The sequence below is a fragment of the Phocoena phocoena genome, chromosome 15, assembly GCF_963924675.1.
Source record: "Phocoena phocoena chromosome 15, mPhoPho1.1, whole genome shotgun sequence".
Lineage (NCBI taxonomy): Eukaryota > Metazoa > Chordata > Mammalia > Artiodactyla > Phocoenidae > Phocoena > Phocoena phocoena.
In genome coordinates, this window is record NC_089233.1 from 85,966,151 (window position 1) to 85,986,078 (window position 19,928).

Below are 19,928 nucleotides of genomic sequence, written 5' to 3' on the forward strand. Positions count from 1 at the left end.
GTGCACGCATGTGCACACGTGTGTATGCTTACATGTATGTGTTTGGGTGTGTTTACATGTCTGTTTTATGTGCATATGCGTGTTTCTGTGTACGTGTATGTACATGCATGTCCATGAATGGTGGTGGACAAGACCAAACACTCAAGTTTAACTGGACATTCTTGAAAATTCTCTTTGCCCCCCAAGTCCTTACATCAGGATCTCTCACAGACCCTGTTCTTGCCCCGTTTTATAATTGTCACTTTATACTGCACTGAGAGGCTGTCACTTTTTTAGATCTAATTCCTCTGGTCCATGAACCGCGTGAGGGCAGGGCTGTGTCTGTCCAGCGTGATGGGGCCTGGCACACAGCACAGGCCACGTGGGCCAAGTGAAGACATTGTTGAAATACCAGGGGCCCAGCCTGCACTGACGGTGTCCCCTGGGGTGACTGGGTCTCTGCCTGTCCTGAGGCAGGTTTTTCTCTGCAGGTCCAGTGGGATTCTCCTCCCCTTCAATTCTTTGGGAATAAACCTCCAGGGCGTTTGCAATTCAAAACCACACATGGTGACTTTTCTCCAAGTTTCAAGTTTATTCGAAATTAGGTAAATACCTTCTCCTTGGGGGAGATCCTGCCAGAATCCTGCATTTCATCCAGCGTTTCCTAAGGACGGATCCAGCCTTCCGAGCGAGGTCCCTGGCGAACACAATGGCCAGGTACCGTACGTTATTTTAATGTCGACATCACTTTAAACTAACCTTTTACCATCTGTTCTGTCCTTTAGTAACAAATGCAAAAGAGCATAATTCTCGGTGGCGTCATAAAAGTGAGATGGGTGATGGAAATGCCCGCCTCCACTCTTTATTCATGGTCCTTCCGGACGCTGCTGTGATGTTTTTCTCATTTTCCAGACACAAATCAAGGGGAAACTGCTCTCCCCTGATCTGGTGAATTCACCTGCACAGTATTTCTTCTTAATACGGTAAACTGTGGGAGAGTTCAGGGCATCCTGTGCGTATTTCAGAAGGCGCCGCCAAACGGCACCTGGAGAATTAAGGGAACGCGGCTCGACGGTCAGGATGTAATGAGATTTCTTTGCAAAAAATAAAATCTTGAAATGTGTAGCGGGTTCTTTTCATCCGTTTCATCACTAACTTCCCTGTGAAGGACGGGCAGCCTGGCCCGGAGAGGGCGGGGTGGGGAAGCACACTGCGTGGGCCGGGTGTGTCCCCCGCGCCCCCAATCTCTGCAGGGCCGTACGGGCTCCCACGCCCCCCCCTCAATCCAGGCAGAAGGCGGGCGGTGCCCCGGCCCAAGGACCCGTGGGGGGCGTCCGGCCCGGGCATTCTCAGTGGTCTTGCTCAGGCCGGACAAGGACCAGGAGAACCGGACGCGACGGTAGGAGAGGGAGGTGGGCGGAGCTGGGGAAGCCGGAGCGAAGGCGCCCGTCACGGACAGTGCGTGCGCGTGCGTGTGCGTGCGCGCGCGTGGCTCCTCTCGGAGGCCCGCGTCGGCCCCCAAGCAGACCAGGTCGCGCTGACCTCCATGATGCCTGTGGGATGAAAGCGTCGCCTCCTTCGGACCGTCGGTTCCTGATATTTTTCTCTTCCCCGTCCTGTCGCGAAGGAGGTAAGAGGCCGTTGGGGCGGCTGGGGTCCCTGCCCCCACGCTCATGACCTGGGGGGGTCGACTCTGGTGTGTGAACAGTAAATGCTGGTTTAGGAAAGGTATCCTCTATTGGACCGAATTTTCTCGGAAGTGGCGTTTTCTGGGGAATGGCTTGTTCTATGGTCCAGGTTCATTTGGAAAGGATGTTCATTATCAAATCTCTGTGGAGCCTCCGTGGAGACCAGCCTGTGATGATTATTGGGCTACAGAAATAAGTTGCCCGAGAAAAAGCCACCCTTAGTTTCTGAGATAAATCCCACTTAGGCGTGTAGGGGGAGGAAAAGTAAATTTCTCTCGCCCCTTCTGAGTTCCTGGCTGAGACCCCCGTAATAAGAGATTAACAAGAGAACAAGCAGCATGAGTGCGTCACGCATACAGGGGGGACCCAGGGAAAACGAGTAGCTCCCCAAGATGGCTGAGAATTCAAGTCGAAGAGGAGAAGGGGAGGGGAATGTAGGCCTCTCAGGGGAGAGGAAGTGACTTGTAGGAAAGATGATGGACCCTTGGAGGAGGGGTGGGAGGTGTGGTCGTGTGGCAGGTCGGCCTGGGTGTGCTTGTCTCTTCTAGCCCCCCTCCCAAGACTAGAGGCAATAGTTCTCCTCAGGTGATAACCCCACCGTGGGGGGAGGGGATCTGTGACACCTGAGCCTCCTTGAGTCTCTGTCTCCAGGCAGATGAGGGAGCTCAGAGAAAACTCCTCCTGCACCTGCTGGTTCTCAAGGGCCTGCAGCTGAAAACAGTCGCTACACCCAGCGGCATGTTTGGGGGTGGCGTCTCGCTAACCTTCATCCCCGCCTTTGACACTCCCCCAAGCAGTTTCGCGGCCAAGCAGCTGGGCTGGCGGGTTGCTCCATCTCACTGAACCCAGCTCTCAGTTCAGTTAGCGGTAGTCTCATTTCAGGAGGCAGGGTTGCAGGATGGCCCTACAGGATGCAGTCAGGTGTGTAATATGAGGCGTTTCCATGGAAGGAAAAGAAAAACAAAGTTTATGGTTGGAACAGGCTCTAAACCCGTTTGTGAGTCCTGGGGGCAGCCAGTCGAGAAGATTTCTGGTTGGTGATCTCACAGCAGCATCTGCAGTCTGGTTGCCTCTGATGAGGTCATTGCATGTTCCAGGGAACTTTCTGAACGTCGGCATGGCAACAGGCAGGCAGGCTGTCGGTACATGAGCTGTTTCGGGGGCTTCTCTGAAGTTCATACCCAGTCATCCAGCCTTAGTTTGCAGGGCTTTGGGGAAAGGGCAGTTTTGTTCTTAGTGATTCCAAGTCAGAAAGGCAGGAGAAGGGGCTTCCCTGGTGGTCCAGTGGTTAAGACTCGGCGCTTTCACTGCCAAGGGCGTGGGTTCGATCCCTGCTCGGGGAACCAAGGTCTTGCATACTGTGAGGCGTGACCAAAAAAGGGGGGGGGGGCGAGGGCAGGCAGGAGAACATTAGAAACGTTGGTTTGGAGAAGCGCGGCCAGATATTTGAGGAAACTAGAAGAACGCGGATCCAGTCCAGTTACAGGTAGAAAATAAAACCTCAAAGACAACAAGCAGGACTAGAATCTCAATGTACAGCTTTCTACCAAAACCTAAGTTTTCCCTCTACAGTCAGCCACATTCCTACCAAAGGTAATCATGGTAAGACCGATTTGTTTGCAAAATGAATCTGGTCTCATTTAACGTGGCCTGACCGTTTACAAAAGTGTAGCAGAAAGAGGACCATACAGGCTCTGTGGAGGTTTGCTCTGCTGGAGCTTCTAACAAGGACTCACTCTCAGGTCACACCTGAGCCCTCCCGTTTGGATGTGATGATGGCGGCTCTAGAGCAGGTTGAACCCCACCTGCTGGTATTTCTGTTCTGGCCGTAACATCTCCGTCTCTGTGTGGGATTGGTTTGCAGTTACCTTACTTTGTGCTCTCAGGAGGAGAATGGTATCCAAGGAGGGTTTGTAAAACCAGGGGGATTGCTTTTTCTCTTGTGTCCTCTGCTCTGGAAAACTTTCAGACACCTCCTAGGTAAGCTCACCTGACCCTGGAGCCCTTTGCGGAGGAATTTCCTGAAGAAATAGTGGTCTCTTCACGTTTGCTCTTCTTTCTAGCTGAGTTTGAAATTTTATATTTTCTCAAAAAATAAACAGTTTCGTCAAGATTTTCGACTTGGCTAACATAAAATATAAAGAATAAAATGTTCTTTTAAGTCTCATTTTTTTCTTTTAAATTTGCCAAAGGTACATCTATTTTCTTGTGGGTTTTTCTCCGAAGTACAGCTCTTGAATCTATTTATCAGTTCTTCCAATTTTTCTGTTTTCAGATTTAGAAATTTCTGCATTCGTCTTAATCAGTTACTTGGGTGTTTGCCACGTCCTGCTTTGTCATTCCTTTCCTTCTGGAGCTAAATGCTCAGTTCATTCACTGTAATTCTACTTTAATGATGAAAATATTTGAAGTTAAGAGTTTGCTTTGATTCAATCTCTGGCCAAATTCCTTGGGTTTCACTGTGTAATCGTCTCCTAGTCGTTACTATTTTTAAATCACCTCTAAATGTAGTTTTGATTCCTTAACCTGTGGTTACTTCGGAATGTTTTCTAAAATGTCTCTTTAAAATTATCGTTAAATTTTAATTGCATTATTCTAATAAAATGTCCTGGTCAGTTTTGCTTTGTGCAATTTGAGGTTTTCGTTGTGGTCCATTTGATTATAAAATGTTGCCATGGTGCCCTGGGCTTTGATTTTTAAAAGTTGTGTTTTCTAAAGGTGTATTCAGAGTTTCATGCTAATCTTAATTTGACCCCATCAGTTATTCCTTTCACATCCTTGTGGCTTATTTACAGTTTCCCACTTTCGGACAAGTGTTTCACGGTGTCTATGATTATTAACTGCCCTTTATGTGACAAGAGTCTTGGCTTCATCTAAATGAAAGACGTACGTCTTTGTTTAATTCTGCTAGTGTCCTTTCTGTGTCCCAAAGACGTATGTTTGTCTAATGATCTGGTCAGAAGTGACATGTTGTTTCTGTGTAGCCCCACCCCACCCCACATAAAACACAGAATCGTGCATTTTTCTCTGTTCTTTCCGTTTCTTCCCCCACCTCTCAGGCTTTGCTAACTTACTTTGGATTTGGGGCCCAGATAAGCATTATTAAATTGTTTTTTCAACAATATACAGTTTCTGTTATAAAAAAAAAAAAAACTTTCTGTGCTTGTACTCAGCTCCATAAAACCACATTGACAGCAATTTTCAGAGTTAAGTTTCTGTGTCTGAATACTGGTCGTGGGCCGTTTCTGTCGCAGCCCCCGTTCTTGAGATCCTGGCTGTGACCCACCCCTCAGGGCCTCTGTCAAAGGCGCAAGAACACAGGACATTTTCTGCATCTTTGCGCATCCAGAAATATCTGTTCCCTCCTACACGGATGACAGCTCGGGGGCACAAGCGTATTGGCCCCGACCTTTTGCCCTCAGACCTCCGTGGAGTGTGCTATTCCCTTGCCCTCGTCTTTGTCGAGGTTTGCTGTGCTGGGTGTTTGCACTGGGTCCTCAGCCACTTCAAACCGTCATTTGCAGGCTCTCCCGTCGGTGTCATTGGCTCTGCCATGCTCGCTGCACACCCTTTCCTCTTGGAATATTGTGTCCTGTCCTCCCCTGTCACCTGGTGGGCCACCAGATGTGCAGCGGTGGCTCTCAGTAAACCCCTGGCCTCTGCTTGCCCTTCCGGTCCCCAGAGTGGACGAAGCATTGGCTGTGGCCCCAGATGCACCTGGGAGAGGCCACGTGTGTGGCCAGCAGGTGGGATGAATGTGGCCCTGCTCACACTGCAGCCTGACCCTCCCCTCCACCTGCTCCTCCTTCCAGATCCGGTCCGACAAAGACAGCGACATCCCCATCCGCTACAGCATCACGGGCGTGGGCGCCGACCAGCCCCCGGTGGAGGTCTTCAGCATCGACTCCATGTCTGGCCGGATGTATGTCACACGGCCCATGGACCGGGAGGAGCGAGCCTCCTACCACGTGAGTGTCCATGGCCTCAGGTCCCTGAGCGGGGGGAGGGCAAACCCAAGTTTGTATCAGAAAAGCCCAGGGGCGTGTGGGGTACCGCCCCAGAGTGTCTGTTTCATGGGGCTGGGTGGGCCGAGAATTTTCACTTGTAACACATTCCCGGGTGATGCTGGGAGGGTCTGGGACACACTGGGGGAGCGACTGGTAGAACTGGATCTACCTGGAAGATGTGGATCCACGTGACCTGCCAGGAGCTCTGATGGTCGGCGGGGAGGTCGAGAGGCTGCTGTGCCATCCCCGGCCTCTCTGATGGCCAGACATGCATCCTGCAGCCCTTCTGTTCCTGCCTCTCTGAGAGCGGAAAGGCAGCTCTGAAGCCAGCACTGCTGTTTCCATCTCAGAGCTGTGCGTGGAGAGGGAGAAAGGAGGAGAAAGTGGAGACTTCAGAGTTCAGCTGAAAGGGACTGTCCACCCGTTTCCTCCTTGGCCTCACAGCCTGGTGGCCCATGGGAGTGGCCCTCCGCCCTGGTGCCAGGCCCCTCTCCGGGCTCTGCATCCTTGTTTGCAGGATGAGGGTCTGCACCTGCGGGCGTCACACGGGCTGGAGCCCCGCCCCCAGCAGGTGGGACCTGGGCACTTAACCTCTCCGGCCTCGGTGCTCTCTCCTGCGAAGGGGGCGGATGACCAGGCTGCATCAGCGTGCCGTTGAGAGGACTCACGGATGACCACACGAGAGGCATTTAGGACGGAGCCCAGCCCCTGGTAAGGCTGCCTTTGGGGTTATCGTCAAGACGTCGGAGCTCCCAGTTCCTGGATTGTAATTTACAAACAAAGACGTTCACGTGAGAGCATGGACTTCACAGCCTTCTGCCCGTGTCGTCCTGCTGACCGGCTCTGAGCTCGCTCGGCTCCAGCCCGAGGTGCTAAGTGTGGCCACAGGCTCTGCTGCGTCTCGTGTTTGCTGGTTATTCGTTTCGGGTTAATTGTCCACCTCCTGGACCAGAAGGAAGGCTCCACGTGGGCAGGGAGCCGTCAGGCTTGTCCGCACCACATCCCCTGGCCCGAGACCAGAGCCCAGCCCTTGGGGGACGCTCACAACCCATTCGCAGAAGGGAGGGAGTGGGTGGGAGGAGGCTGATTCTGTCACTGGCAGCGGTGGCCTCCCCTGAGGAACTCCTGATGTCCCGTCAGAAGCAGGTGCACCTGCGGGAGCCCATCCTGGGGGGTGGGCAGTCCCCTCTGAGCCACGAGGGTTTCCTCTCTCAGTGGATTACTTCCCTATGTTCAGGACAGCTACAGAATTTCCGGGTCCGACACAAAATGAAACAGGGGCCCCTCCGAGCTTACTAAGGATTTTAAGACAGTGACGGCAGAGCATTAAACCACACGCAGGCCCTTCTGAACACAGGGCCCGTGTGACTGTGCGGGTCACACAAGGCCATGAGGCTCGTGGCCCCCTTTGAGGTGGGATCGACAGGAAGGCCGAAGCTTGAGGACCCCACCTTGTGGTCGTCTGGGCCTCCAGGGCCCCATCTGCGCCTCGGCGCAAACGGCCCAGAGCTGCACCCAGTGTTACGTCCATTCCTGAGGATCCCCAGCTCCGGGCACCCTGAGAGCTGCTCGATGCCGAGGGCACCACACGCCTCCCTGAGCCCCCTTCCGCACCCCCCAGACCCGCTGCTGGGAAGGCAGGAGCCAGGTCTGGGGAAAGGAGACCCGACTGGCAGTGGTCTGGGGTCTCCAGAGTTCCCGGCCCACCGTTAACCGCCACGGTGGGTGCAGAGAATCAGTGAGACAGTCCAGCCAACACGTGTTCAGCCAGGCTCGCGGCAGGAAACACACCGACTCAACGTGACTGTTGGCGCCCCACGGGGGCTGTGTACTGCCACCACAGTGCTCACGGCATGGCTCAAGGTCAAGGTCAGCTCCCCTCGCCTGCCAATGAGTCCGTGCTGACTGAGAGACTGAGGGGAAGAGCTGGAGGCAGACAGGCCCCCAGTTCCTTGCAGCTGTTGGCCAGGGGCCGCTCCCACCTCCTGACGGCACCACAAGTCTCTGACTCTCTCGCCTGCCGCTGGCCAGGAAAAGTGCTCTGATTTTAGAGGCCACGAGGCTACCTCTGTCCACCCAGACAGTCTCCCTGCCACAAAAGCCAATCCCGCCACATGACTGACCTGATCACAGGGTGAGCCCCGTTGCCCTCACTCCTGAGACCAGTGCCCCACATCCTTGCGGCCCTTTTAGAATCCTCTCTGCTCCCCCCGACCCCAGTTCCACCGGCACCTTTGCCTGTGGAGTGGGTGGGATGACCTCCCACCTGAGAGGGAGCTGGTAAACTGGACACGGGTCAGCATGAGACGACCGCGTGGAGGCCCACCAACACGAAACAGACGAGCTGTCACTGCCCTGCAAGGTGACTCCCCAGAAGGTTCTCTCAGGACTCCGTAAGAGGGCTTGCTATCGGGTTCTCCCGCATACCGTCACCTTGGGCAAGTTCGCTAATCTTCCTGCACCTCCGTTTCCCCATCTCTAAAATAGGGATCAGACAGCACCCAGCTCATGGGTTCTTGTGAGCTGTGAGGTAAGGCAGTGCGTGTAGAGTTCTGGGGGCACCCCCGGCCCGAGCCAGGGCACAGCGAGAGCCACAGGCTGGTGGTGATGGAAGACAGCCTCCAGAGTCCACGTGAGGCCACTTCCAGGGCCCACATAGAATGTTCCGGGTCCCGTGCCCCAGGAAGAAACCGATGGCTCACGATTAGGACACGAAGGGCGAGCACCTGGAAGGGGAAAGAACAGGGTCCCGCACACGGTCCGCAGGCACCCACAGTGCATCACGGGAATGCGCTTGGCGTGCGATGCTCAGATTTGCAAGTCGCCGGACGTTTCTCATCTCCACCACCAAGACAGACCCCCGTCCCCCAGCCGGCGGCTGTGTGCGCAGCCTGAGAGATGGACGGGGCTGGGGGCGCTCTCAGAGGTTTCCAGCGGACACCATCGAATGTTATTTAAACTCGGGGGCTGTGGCGAGGAGAACCGCACCAGCCACTTGCTGTCATTGGCTCCACTCGGGATGTTCCTGCTGCTGAGGACGGCGGCCCAAGCGGCAGTGTCACTTCAGGCAGAAGAGAACTTTAAGTTTAGCTCAGAATTACCCTTTTTAAAAGTCTTCTCAGCCTTTGGCTCAGTGCCTTATCGCCTGGCTGCACTTGACAAGATGAAGGATGGCCTGGTGGCCCGCGGGAAGGACTTCCGCAGCAGGGCAGGTGCAGACCGGGGCTCCCGGAACTGGGGACGGACGGCGGCTGGGGCGGGTGGCTGGTGGAAACAACCGCACGGCATCCTGAGACGTTCAAACACGGTACTTCAAGCCTCTCTGCAAGGGGGCAGCCACACCACTTAGCGGGCTGCGGGTCCCGGGAATGAGCGCTCATTTGTCCCCTTCTAATGACTCAGATCACCTGGTCTGTGAAGCCAGCCTGGAGCTCCCCACTAAACACACTGTTTCAAGGGTAAAATTCCACGCAGGGCTGTCGGGCTGGGGCTGGCGTGCTGCAGTTAGCACGAGGCCCCTCCTGCAGGCAAGGATGGGCACCGCTGCCTCTCCCCTGAGGCTGGCAGAGCACAGGGTGCAGGGCACTGAGGGGGTGGCGTGGACAGCTGTGGGTGGGGCCCCTGCTCAGAGACCCCTCCCCCCGGAGGCCTGGAGCGCAGGCTCTTCTGGCCACCCTTGGCTTGGCGCTGTCTTGGTGTAAAGACCCTGAGGTCTGGTGTGTCCGGCTTGGAGGGTAACGTGATTTCCACAGAGAGATGGGGTCCGGGACACGGCTGTGTGACAGTCACAGCTCTGGCTGGAGAGACCCAAGGCAGGTCCCTTCCACTCGCCAAGACTGGGTTTTCCCGTCTAAATCCCAGGTCCCCAGTGGTCCTGCTCCAGCCCCCGCTGCTGCCTGCAGAGCTCAGCCGCTCTGCGTGCCCCAGGGAGGCCTCCACACTTGCTGTCCCATTGGCTGCTTGTCCAGGGCTCAGCTCCAACGTCACCTCCTCTGAGAGGCCTGCCTGGCCTCCTCCCCACCCCAGCAGGTCGCTGTGGTCACACGCGTTCTGTCCTGCTTCCTTTCCTTCTCAGGGTCCGTCTCCCTTCTACACGAGAAGCCCCAGGGCAGCCCCGTGTCTCACTGAGCCACAGTCTAGGGTACAGCCCAGTGCCTGGCACAGATGGGCCCTTGATAGATATTGACTGAGGGAGTGAATTAATGAGCGAATGAGTGAATAAAAGAAATCCAGAAGTGAAGGGGTGAGTCTGAGCAGCCCCTCTGGACGCTCCAGGCCGAGTTGAGGAGGTCTCTTCCCTTTGTACCTTCAAGTCGTTCCCAGATGCAGTTCCCTGGAGCCCCTTCCCCAGCAGAGTGGGGGCTTCCACCCCAGGGCCCCTGGACCCGTTTCCTCTTTGCTGCCCCAAGAACAGATAAGCCGGGGTGTGAATGGGCAGCAGGGTGGCCTCACAGTGGACCCCCAAGTTCAAGGCCCCCATGTGTCTCTCCCAGGCCCGACCTCTCAGCAGCAGGAGTCTAAGCCCCCAGCCCTGGTTGGCACAAGTGGCCTTTGTGTAGCTACTCTAGGTAGACGTGAACCCTCATGGTCAATAGTGTGGGGACGGTCTGAGTGGGTCCTGGGTGGGCATCGGCGTGGGCCCTCGGGTCAGTTTCAGGCTCCCATGGGACACCCGGTTTTGCCCTCTCAGGACCCTTCCCCATTTCCACAGAGAGCCGAGGCTCATGACGTGTCCCCGGGCTGCCCCTTGGGGGGCCCGGAGGTGTTATGTCACCACCGTCCCAGTGCTGTGGGTCCAAGGAAGCTGCTTTCGGCTGTTCTTAGGCGGCCAGTCAGGTGTGTCCCCACTGGGCGGCCGCCGGCCCTGATGGCGTGTGCTGCTTTCCAGCTCCGAGCCCACGCCGTGGACATGAATGGCAACAAGGTGGAGAACCCCATCGACCTGTACATCTACGTAATTGACATGAACGACAACCGCCCCGAGTTCCTCAGCCAGCTGTACAACGGCTCCGTGGACGAAGGCTCCAGGCCAGGTGAGCCCCGGGCCCCGAGGGCGGGCAGGGGCCCCACGCTAGGGGAGGGCCACGCAGCCCCCGCCACCGCGGGGGCACCGTGGGACTCGTCGCTGACGCGTTTATTTTAGCGGGCGTTTACGAATACCTACTGCGTGCACTGGGGAGCGGGGTCCCTGCTCCACAGACCTCACGGTCCAGAGGGGCCACAGACAAAAGAGCAAAAACAGGGAATGAAGCTATTGCAGTGATGATTAGGCTCAGAAGGAAACCCATGGGGCACTGGGTCATGGGGCCGGCTGTAGATCAGGGACGGTCCCTCTGCGGAGGCACCCTGTGGGCCAAGAGCTGGTGCGTGATAAGGAACAGCACTGAGAGAAGGGCTGGGAGGGAACTAGGGGTGGAAAGAGCATGTGCAAAGGTCCTGGGGCAGGTCAGAGAGCAGGCCGGCCACCTGAGGCCTCCTGGGCACCCTTGGGGTTTGATTACAAGCACAACAGGAAGCCCGTGAGAGGGCCGACTCCCCAGCCCAAGGAGGTGAGCCGAGTGCCTGAGGCCTTGGTTCCCCTCAGAGCTGACCCAGAGCCTGTCTTCCCGTGGGCTCCTGTCCAGCATAAATGGTAACGACCACTTTATAGCATCTGGCCTCTGGGTGACATAATGACCAGGAAGTGGGCACCCCCCTCTCCCCTTTAGACTCAGGGCCTGGGGAGGTGGAGGAAGCCGTCCGGCCCCTTGGTGTGGATGTGGGCGGAAGCCCCAGCCGACGCTGGGACCCCCGCTCAGGGACCTGCAGCATCAGCTGGGAACACGTCACAAATGCATCGCTTGTGGCCGCACCTGCTGATTCAGACACTGCAGATGGGGCCCCGGGGCCAGCAGCCGAGCTCCCAGGTGATTCTGCACTTGCTTCCGTTTGAGAAGCACAGCCCTGCTGTCTTCTGATTGGGGGCGGGGTTGTCCTTGGGACAACTGCTCAGCTCAGGTCGAGTGGGGAGCTGAGTCAAGCACCACTGCTGAGGTCCCTGCTGGGGCTGCCGGAAGTTACCGCTAAAATATAGGACTCGGGTTACATTTGAACTTCAGAGAAACAAGGGATCATTTTTATGCAGGAGTATCGGGAACATACTTAGAGTAAAGGGTATTGCTTGTTGATCTGAACGTCAAGTGTAACCGGGTGTCTTGCATCTTAGAGGCTGCCCCTCCCTGGCTCCCCGGCAGGCACCCATCCTGGGAAAACTTCCCAGCTCTGGGGAAGGTCTGCGGTGCCGGGCAACCTGAGGCCAGCTTCCCGGGCCTCTGAGGAGGGGTCAGTGGGCGTCCGGCTTGGGGGGAGGTGGGGTCCGCGAAAGCAAACATTTATCGACCCTTCTCCCCTAGCTCCGTCTCGGGGCTGCTGCTGCAACAAGGTGGATTGCGTTTATGATTGATTGTCTCTCAGAATTGGGACGCTCGGGCCAGCCTGGTGTCAGCAAAGGGAACGGGCTATGACATTATTTCTGCAGGAACCCTGGGCAGCCGGGCCCTGCAGGCCCCTGAGGGGCAGGGGCAGGTGGCAGGTGGCCATATTAGCTACAAGCAGCCAAAGGAAACAGATGAGGGCTGCCAACAGCCAGCTCTTTAAGGATCAGGGTGGGGAGTGAGTGTCAGGCTTGGGGAAGGGGCTTTCTTGTTAACAGAAGCGGCGGGTCCTCTCTCCCCAAGACCCAGGACGCTCTGTAAAACTGCCTGGATGTCACAAATCAAGCCTCCCGCATCTTACTTTCAAATAGATCGATAGAGACAGTTTTCCCAAATGCGTAACTGCCTTTACTCATTAGGATAACAAAAGCAGCAAATTACTCTGTCTCCCCCTCGAAATCCTGCTAGGAGCATCCTCGGATAGCTGGGTGTGGCCTGGGCAGGCTGAGGGCTGGTGTTGTCCCTGACTGGTCCTTGATTCCCCAGACACTTTGAGCCTTCTGGGACCTTTTGCACTAAATGTTGGCTGACTTTCGAAGCCCCTGGGGGCCCCCAGCTGCACCTCTGTTCCCGGAACAACCCTCAGAGGGGACCGGTGACGTGCCTCTTTGTGCAAAGCCAGGGATGGAGCTGCACGTGCCACGTGTGGGTAGTGGCTGCCGTGCTGGGTCCCCACCCAGACGGGGCCCCCTGAAGCTGGTGGTCACAGCAGCAGTCCCTCCCCTCCCCCTGGGAGCATCTGTCCCCTCCTGGTCTCATTGTCCCAGCTCCATCCCTGGCTTTGCACAAAGAGGCACGTCACCGGTCCCACGCACGCCCTCTGTCATGATGGGGGGTAACTGATGTGCGTCCCACGCACACCCTCTGTCACGATGGGGGGTAACTGATGTGCGTCCCACGCACGCCCTCTGTCATGATGGGGGGTAACTGATGTGCGTCCCACGCACGCCCTCTGTCATGATGGGAGGGTAACTGATGTGCGTCCCACGCACGCCCTCTGTCATGATGGGGGGTAACTGATGTGCGTCCCACGCACGCCCTCTGTCATGATGGGGGGGTACCTGATGTGCGTCCCTGCACAGCAGAATGGGTCCTAAGTAAGCGGTCGTTTCTGCCAAGGCCTCTCTCCCTGGCTTTGAAATTGACTCTGAGTTTATAAGTTCAGATTCGTAATACTTTATAAGAATTACCTATCTGTAATAGGGATGTTTTCCAGAAAGAATTGGAGTTTCATTGATTCCAAGTTCACCAGAAAGTGGAACCAAAATTAGTGTTCCCAAGAAGAGGGGTCCCACTGAAATGAGACGTGAGGAGGCTCAAGAGGGTTGTGGCCTAGTGCCCGCTGGGGCCTGGGGTCCACAGAGGTCTCTCAGGCCCCCGGGTGGGCAGGAGGCAGGCGGGCCAGGCTTTGTACAGACTTGAGCCAGCTCCCCAGGTATCGCCACCCCATGGACTCCTAGATGCGCCTCCCATGGGGTCTCATTGGAAGAAATGTCTTTTTAAGAAATCTTTTTATTTTGACATAGTTGTGGATACACATGCAGTTCTAAGAAATGGTACAGAGATACCCCACAGATCCTTCACCCAGTTTATCCCGGTGGTAACATCTTGCAGAGCTGCCATGCAGGGTCACACCAGGATGTGACATTGGTGCAAGCCCTGGCCCTCACTCAGACTTCAGCAGTCTTGCCTGCATGCGTGTGTGTGTGTGCGCGCGCGCGCGTCTCCATGTGCATGCGGTTTTATCACGTGTGCTGATTCACATGACCTCCACGGTCAAGACGCTAACGGTTCCGTCACAAGGACCCTCAAGCTGCCCTTTCAGAGCCACAGCCATCTCCCCACCCACCCGCCATCCCTAACCCTTGCAATCATTGATCTCATTTGTCTCTATGATTTTGTCATTTTAAGACGTTCATGTAAATGGAATCGTAATGGCGTGTTACCTTTGGAGACTGGCTTTTTCCACTGAGCGTGATCCTCTAGATATTCATCCAAGTGGTGTATGTCCAAAGTTCATTTCTTTTCATTGCCGAGAAGTCTGCGGTGTGGATGTGTTGCCCTTGTTCACCCTTTGAAGGGCATTTGGGTTGTTCCCAGTTTGGGGCCATAGTAAACCTCCAAGATCTTTCATCCCCGTACAGACTTTTGCGTGAATGTAAGTTTTCATTTCTCTGGGACAGATACCCAAGAACGCAGTCACTGGGTGGCACAGGGAACAAGGGTTCAGCTCTGCGAGGGATGGCCACGCACTCTTCTGGAGTGACGGTGCCGTCTTCTGTCCCACCACGTGGGTGGCCCGGTTTCTCCACGTCCTCATCAGCACTTGATGGTGTCGTGTTGCTTTAGCTGTTCAGAGTGGGGTAGTGGTATCTCATGGCGGTTTTCACTTCTATTTCCCTGATGGCTGACGACCTTGGAGATCTCACCCTGTGTTTGTTTGCCATCCTCACATCCTCGTCGATGAGATGGCTCTTCATGTCTCTTGTCCATTTTCTAAATAGTTTGCTTTTTTAATCACTGAGTTTTGAGAATTCTTTACTTATTCGAGATACAAGCCCTTTGTCGGACATGTAGTTTGCAGGTATTTTCTCCCCCTCCGGGACTTGTGTTTTCATCATCTTCGTGGCGTCCTTTGGGAGCAAGAGATTTTCATTTTGATGCAGTCCAGTTTTCCACTTTCCGTCGATGGATTGGGCTTGAGTATTGAGAACTCTTCCCAGGTCCTGGTCCTGAAGATGCTGTAGGCTTTGTTCTAAAGGTCGTGAGACTTCACGTCCGGGTCATTTCTCTGCTCACGGATGCCCGGGTGCTCCTGCACCGCTTGTTGGAACGGCTTTCATTGAGTTGCGTTTGTGCTTTTGTCAAAAATCAGTTGGGCCTATTTGTGGGTTTGTTCCTGGGTTCTCTGCTTCTATCCATTGATCTGCGTGTCTGTCCCTCTGCGAGCCCCGCATTGCCTGGGTGACTGCGGCTCCATGGGAAGCCTTGACGTGGGGCGGAGTCGAAGGCTGTTGGGACGGCGCGTTAAGTGTTCAGACCCTGGCTGTCGCCTGTGTCCTCCCCAGGTGGACTGTGCACTTGGCAGGTGGCATCGCGTGGCACTCAGCCACGCTTCTCGGAATCCAGGCGGCCGGCCACCGTGTGGGCAGCGTGCGGTGTGGCAGGGCCTCTGCCAGCTACTCCCTCTGTCTCATCGTTAAATGGAAGTAATGGTAGCGCCCACCTCCTGGAGTCAGCTGAGGGCGCCCACCTGAGGCTCCCGACACCTGTGCTATCGTGAATCATGTTATTGATGTTAACGGGTATTAACTTACTAATATTGTTAAACGTTCTTACTCAAAATATTAGTTCATTTTCCCAACTCCAGCAAGTACATTGTCAGCTTGAACCTCAGATTGAACCATAAGACTCACTTAAAACCAGCTGTCCTTTATGTTACGTTCCAGCGTTCCTCGGGCCACCCTGCTGGTCTCCCTGATGGCCAGGCTAGACCTCAGACATGCGTTCTTCTGAATCATCACGAGCTCCCCATTGGCCACGTCTGAACAGTGGCAGTTTCCCAGCCTGGGCTGGGCTCTGGTCCCCAGGGCTGATGGGGAGGGTTGGGTGCACGTGCTTCTCAGGGATCTGCTGGCTCCCGGAAGCGTCTGGGAGGCGGGAGGGAGGATGCACAGGAGAGGGGAGGGGGAGGGGGAGGGGCCGACCCGGGTGAGGCCACAGCCAGGCCTTGACCAGCCAGCACCCAGCAGCAGAGGGCATCCCCAGAGGAGAAGGTGGGGCCCCGAGGGGCAGGGGGAGCCCATCCAGGTGCCGGCTTCCCCATCAGGTGCCCACTCACCCTGGACCCGAGTCCTGTTCCCAGAGCTGCATCCAGGGTGGACGCTGAGACCCTGGGAGGCCCTCCCCTAGGGCGGTTTTCTTCATCAGAAGCAAGAGCCCTCCTGCCCCTCGGGGTGACCCTCCGGGGTGCAAGCACATCTTAAAAGGCTGAGTTCTGAGTGAAATAAGTCAGAAAGAGAAAAACGAATACCGTACGCTAACATATATATATGGAATCTTAAAACAAAATGATTCTCAAGAACCTAGGGGCAGGACAGGAATAAAGATGCAGGTGTAGAGAATGGACTTGAGGACACGGGGAGGGGGAGGGGTAAGCTAGGACGAAGTGAGAGAGTGGCATGGACACATATACACTACCAAATGTAAAATCGATAGCTAGTGGGAAGCAGCCGCATAGCACAGGGAGGTCAGCTCGGTGCTTTGTGACCACCTAGAGGGGTGGGATAAGGAGGGTGGGAGGGAGACGCAAGAGGGAGGGGGATGGGGATATATGTATACATATAACTGATTCACTTTGTTATACAGCAAAAACTAATACACCATTGTAAAGCAATTATACTCCAATAAAGATGTTAAAAATGAATAAAATAAAAGGCTGTGTTCTGCTCCTTTGAGAAGAGGAAACAACAGATTAAAAACAGCAGCTGGGGGGCCTTCCCTGGTGGTGCAGTGGTTAAGAATCCGCCTGCCAGTGCAGGGGACACAGGTGCAAGCCCTGGTCCGGGAGGATCCCACATGCCGTGGAGCAACTAAGCCCGTCCGCCCCAACTACTGAGTCTGAGCTCTAGAGCCCGCAAGCCACAACTGCAGAAGCCCACGTGCCTAGAGCCTGTGCTCCGCAACAAGAGAAGCCACCGCGATGAGAAGCCCGCGCACCGCAATGAAGAGTAACCCCCACTCGGCACAACTAGAGAAAGCCCGTGCACAGCAACAAAGACCCAATGCAGCCAAATAAATAAATAAATAATTTTAAAAATAAAAATAAAAACAGCAACTGGGCTCCCTGACCTGAGGCTTGTGAGCCCCGACTGCCTTGTCCCCCTGCTCTTCCTGAGCTCCTGAAGCTGGCTCGGGGCAGTGGGGAGGCCCCACGTCTCTGCAGGAGGCCTCAGGCTCCCCCTGCAAGGGGCGCACCTTCCGCTGCAGCTCTGATTATGCAGCCGTCGCAGAAACACAGCACTGACCAAGGGCCTCCCGATGCTGGGTACTGTCCTCAGGCCTCCCGGTGGGATAACCTACTGAAAGCTGACAGTCCTGTGACACAAGCACTTTGGAGATGAGGGAACGAAGGCGCAGAACAGGCAAGTAAGGACACAGCCAGCGACAGGTGTTACCAAACCAAACTCGGGTCCGCTCGCCCGCACGGTACAATCTACTGACACGCGGTTGTGGTGAAGGGGAGTGCAGGTGTTTACTGAGACAGCTCCAAACAAGGAGAGCGGGTGGCTTGTGCTCAGAAACCCCGCACTCCCCAGAGGGTTTCAGCAGAGCATTTTTAAAGGCCAGTTAAGGGAGTTGGCGGTCCCAGGGTACGTGATCAGCTCGTGCAAAATTCTCTGATTGGTTAGTGGTGAGGTAACAGGGTGGGGTCACAGGCGTTCACATTATCAATCCTCAGGCTCCAGGAGGCCTGTGGGCTACATGCTCAAGATCATCGGGGCTACGTCCTCATAACTGGAGCCCCCTTCCCTCTGCAGCAGCCATGGGTCCACGCCCTTTCCGACAGGCTTCTCCAGCTGGAAACGGGATTCACGGTGTCACCTCCTGCCCAGAGGCAGCCTGACCAGTCTCATGGCATCTCTCAAGCCTTTCGAGTGTGTTGACTATTTTTTAACAAAAGGACTCTAGTTGGAATTTCTGCTTTCCCTAACCCCTTGTAACTGTATGAGGGCCTATATTATAAATTTTGAAATTAATGTTGCTTTAAAATATTAAATAGAGAAATCTACGTGCTGCAAATGAAGTCAAAGAAACCTTCATCTACGTAATGCAGTTTTTTCTTAACTAGATTATTAGTGGGCCCCGTTTATTTATTTATTGTATTTCTGTGCTGGCGGAGTCCCCCGAGATTAATGCCACGGACTGATGCACAGATGGCGCCAGATACTTGAAAGCCATCTGCATATTAAGAATTTAAACCTTTAGCCTCAGTGATCTGAGCAGAAAGCCAATTATGGAGCTGAATTAGTTTTCAAATTAAACTGCAGTTTAAGGTTTGTGAAATTAATCCTTTAAGGCGCAAGAGCGTTTGTACACGAACTGCTCAGAAGAACCAACAGTTTGCCTTCTCCCCTCTTGCTGCTGGCGCGATTTATGAAGGATGTCCGGCGTCTCGGGCAGCAGACAGCATGCCCTCTTAGAGGAAGATGCGGAGTGATGTTCAGTTTCGTTAAGAAAAATTCAGGCCTCTGTACTAGGGGGAGAGGCCCAACGAGGCCTCCAGAGAAAGCCCTAGAAGGATGATTTTCTCCTCGTTCTCACAGCCCGGGTGATGGGGGCGAGACTTAACTCTCTGGTTACTACCGATGCTGCTGCAGTGAGTGGGTCCTGGCAGAGTGCTTAGCTGGGTAACGCGGCTGAATCGCTCCCTCCCCCCTGTGGGCAGCCCAGGTGTGCCATGGCATTGCGGCTGCTGGGCGCTCACGGCTGCCTGTGGACCAGACCCGCCCCCACTGGAGAAGGCGAGAGGATCAGGGGGACCTTGATGCCAGGGTCACGCTTTCCCAGACACGCGGGGGCTGGCCCTGCTCACACCCCGAGACGTGGTGTGGCCACTGAACACTTGCTGGAGGGTTCAGGAAGGGGCACCCTCAAGTGTAAGGGGGAGACTGAGACACAGGACATGGGCAAGGGGGGCAGAAGCAGGGTGCCACCAGGGCAGGGCCTGGCCCCCAGGTCAGCAGGTGTCGCCAAGTGCCCAGACAGTGAGTGGAGGCCACCTCCCCCAGGCAGCTCTCCAGGTCTCAAAAAGGAGTTCCTTCAGCCTCCGCCCCATTCTCTTCTTCTAGGAAGGAAGTGAAAATCACGGAGCCCTTGCTCAGTTCCAGGGCCCTGCACATTTATATTTCATCTGGGTTTGTTTCCATGGCAACCCTGCCCGTTGGCCTTTGGGCTCAGAGCACTTGGGCATGCGTGGGTCACCTGACCACGGAGTGGTGGCCATGGACCAGCCAGGTTTCCAGGATCTTTTTTGAAAGAAACCAAATTGTGATTAGGGCTGAAAAAAAAGTCCCATCAGTTGCCTTATTTCTTTTTTTAAGTAACATTTTACCTTCTGTTAATCAAGTGATAATCTCTGGAGGAAACTTGAGAGATACAGAGAAAATCACAAAGAAAAACATCACAGTCTCCCATCTTGCCTGCCACACAGAGATTGCCACGAGCACGTTCGTCAAGGATCCCTCTGGTCTTATCTCCCTGCACGAACACGTTGTTATATTAAAGAACACAGTTTAGAAACTGGATTGTTTTCCGTTCTGCTGTATATCGTGAACGTTTCAAGCGTCACGATATATTCTGGCTTTAAACAGTTCCGTCGTGGGAATGTACCACAATTTATTCAGCCAACACCCAGCTGGCAGACATTTGGCGTCATGTACTAACTGATTATGCTCCTTGTTTATCTGCACCGCTAGATGTGAGCTGCTCAGGTCAGGGACTTTTTTTTTTATTTGAGACCATTGTTGGCCCACACGTGCTTGTGCAACAAAGGACAGAGAGAGTCCCTCATCCAGTTTTTCCAACAGTAATGTGGAAATAAGTGAAGACCAGCCAGTGGAAACCAGCAGAGGCTGTGTGTTCAGAGCAGGGGGGTCACCAGCCACCATCACAGGCAGAGACTCGAAGGCAGGCAGAGGACCGGGGAGCTTCATGGTAGAGAAGGGGGCTCAGGTGTGCCTTGGTGGGGGCTGGTAGTGGGGGCCTAGAACGGGGCATCC

The 19,928-nt window shown here is 54.9% G+C and overlaps 1 protein-coding gene across 2 annotated transcripts in view; it reads left to right on the forward strand.

The window, feature by feature from the left end:
• The window catches only part of CDH4 (cadherin 4), a 555,299-nt gene that overhangs the window by 478,268 nt on the left and 57,103 nt on the right, over positions 1–19,928 (forward strand). For both annotated transcript variants that reach the window (XM_065893694.1, XM_065893693.1), the window contains 2 exons: positions 5,480–5,635; positions 10,563–10,707. In XM_065893694.1, coding sequence (XP_065749766.1) covers positions 5,480–5,635; positions 10,563–10,707 — 301 coding nt within the window. The remainder of the gene's footprint in view (positions 1–5,479; positions 5,636–10,562; positions 10,708–19,928) is intronic.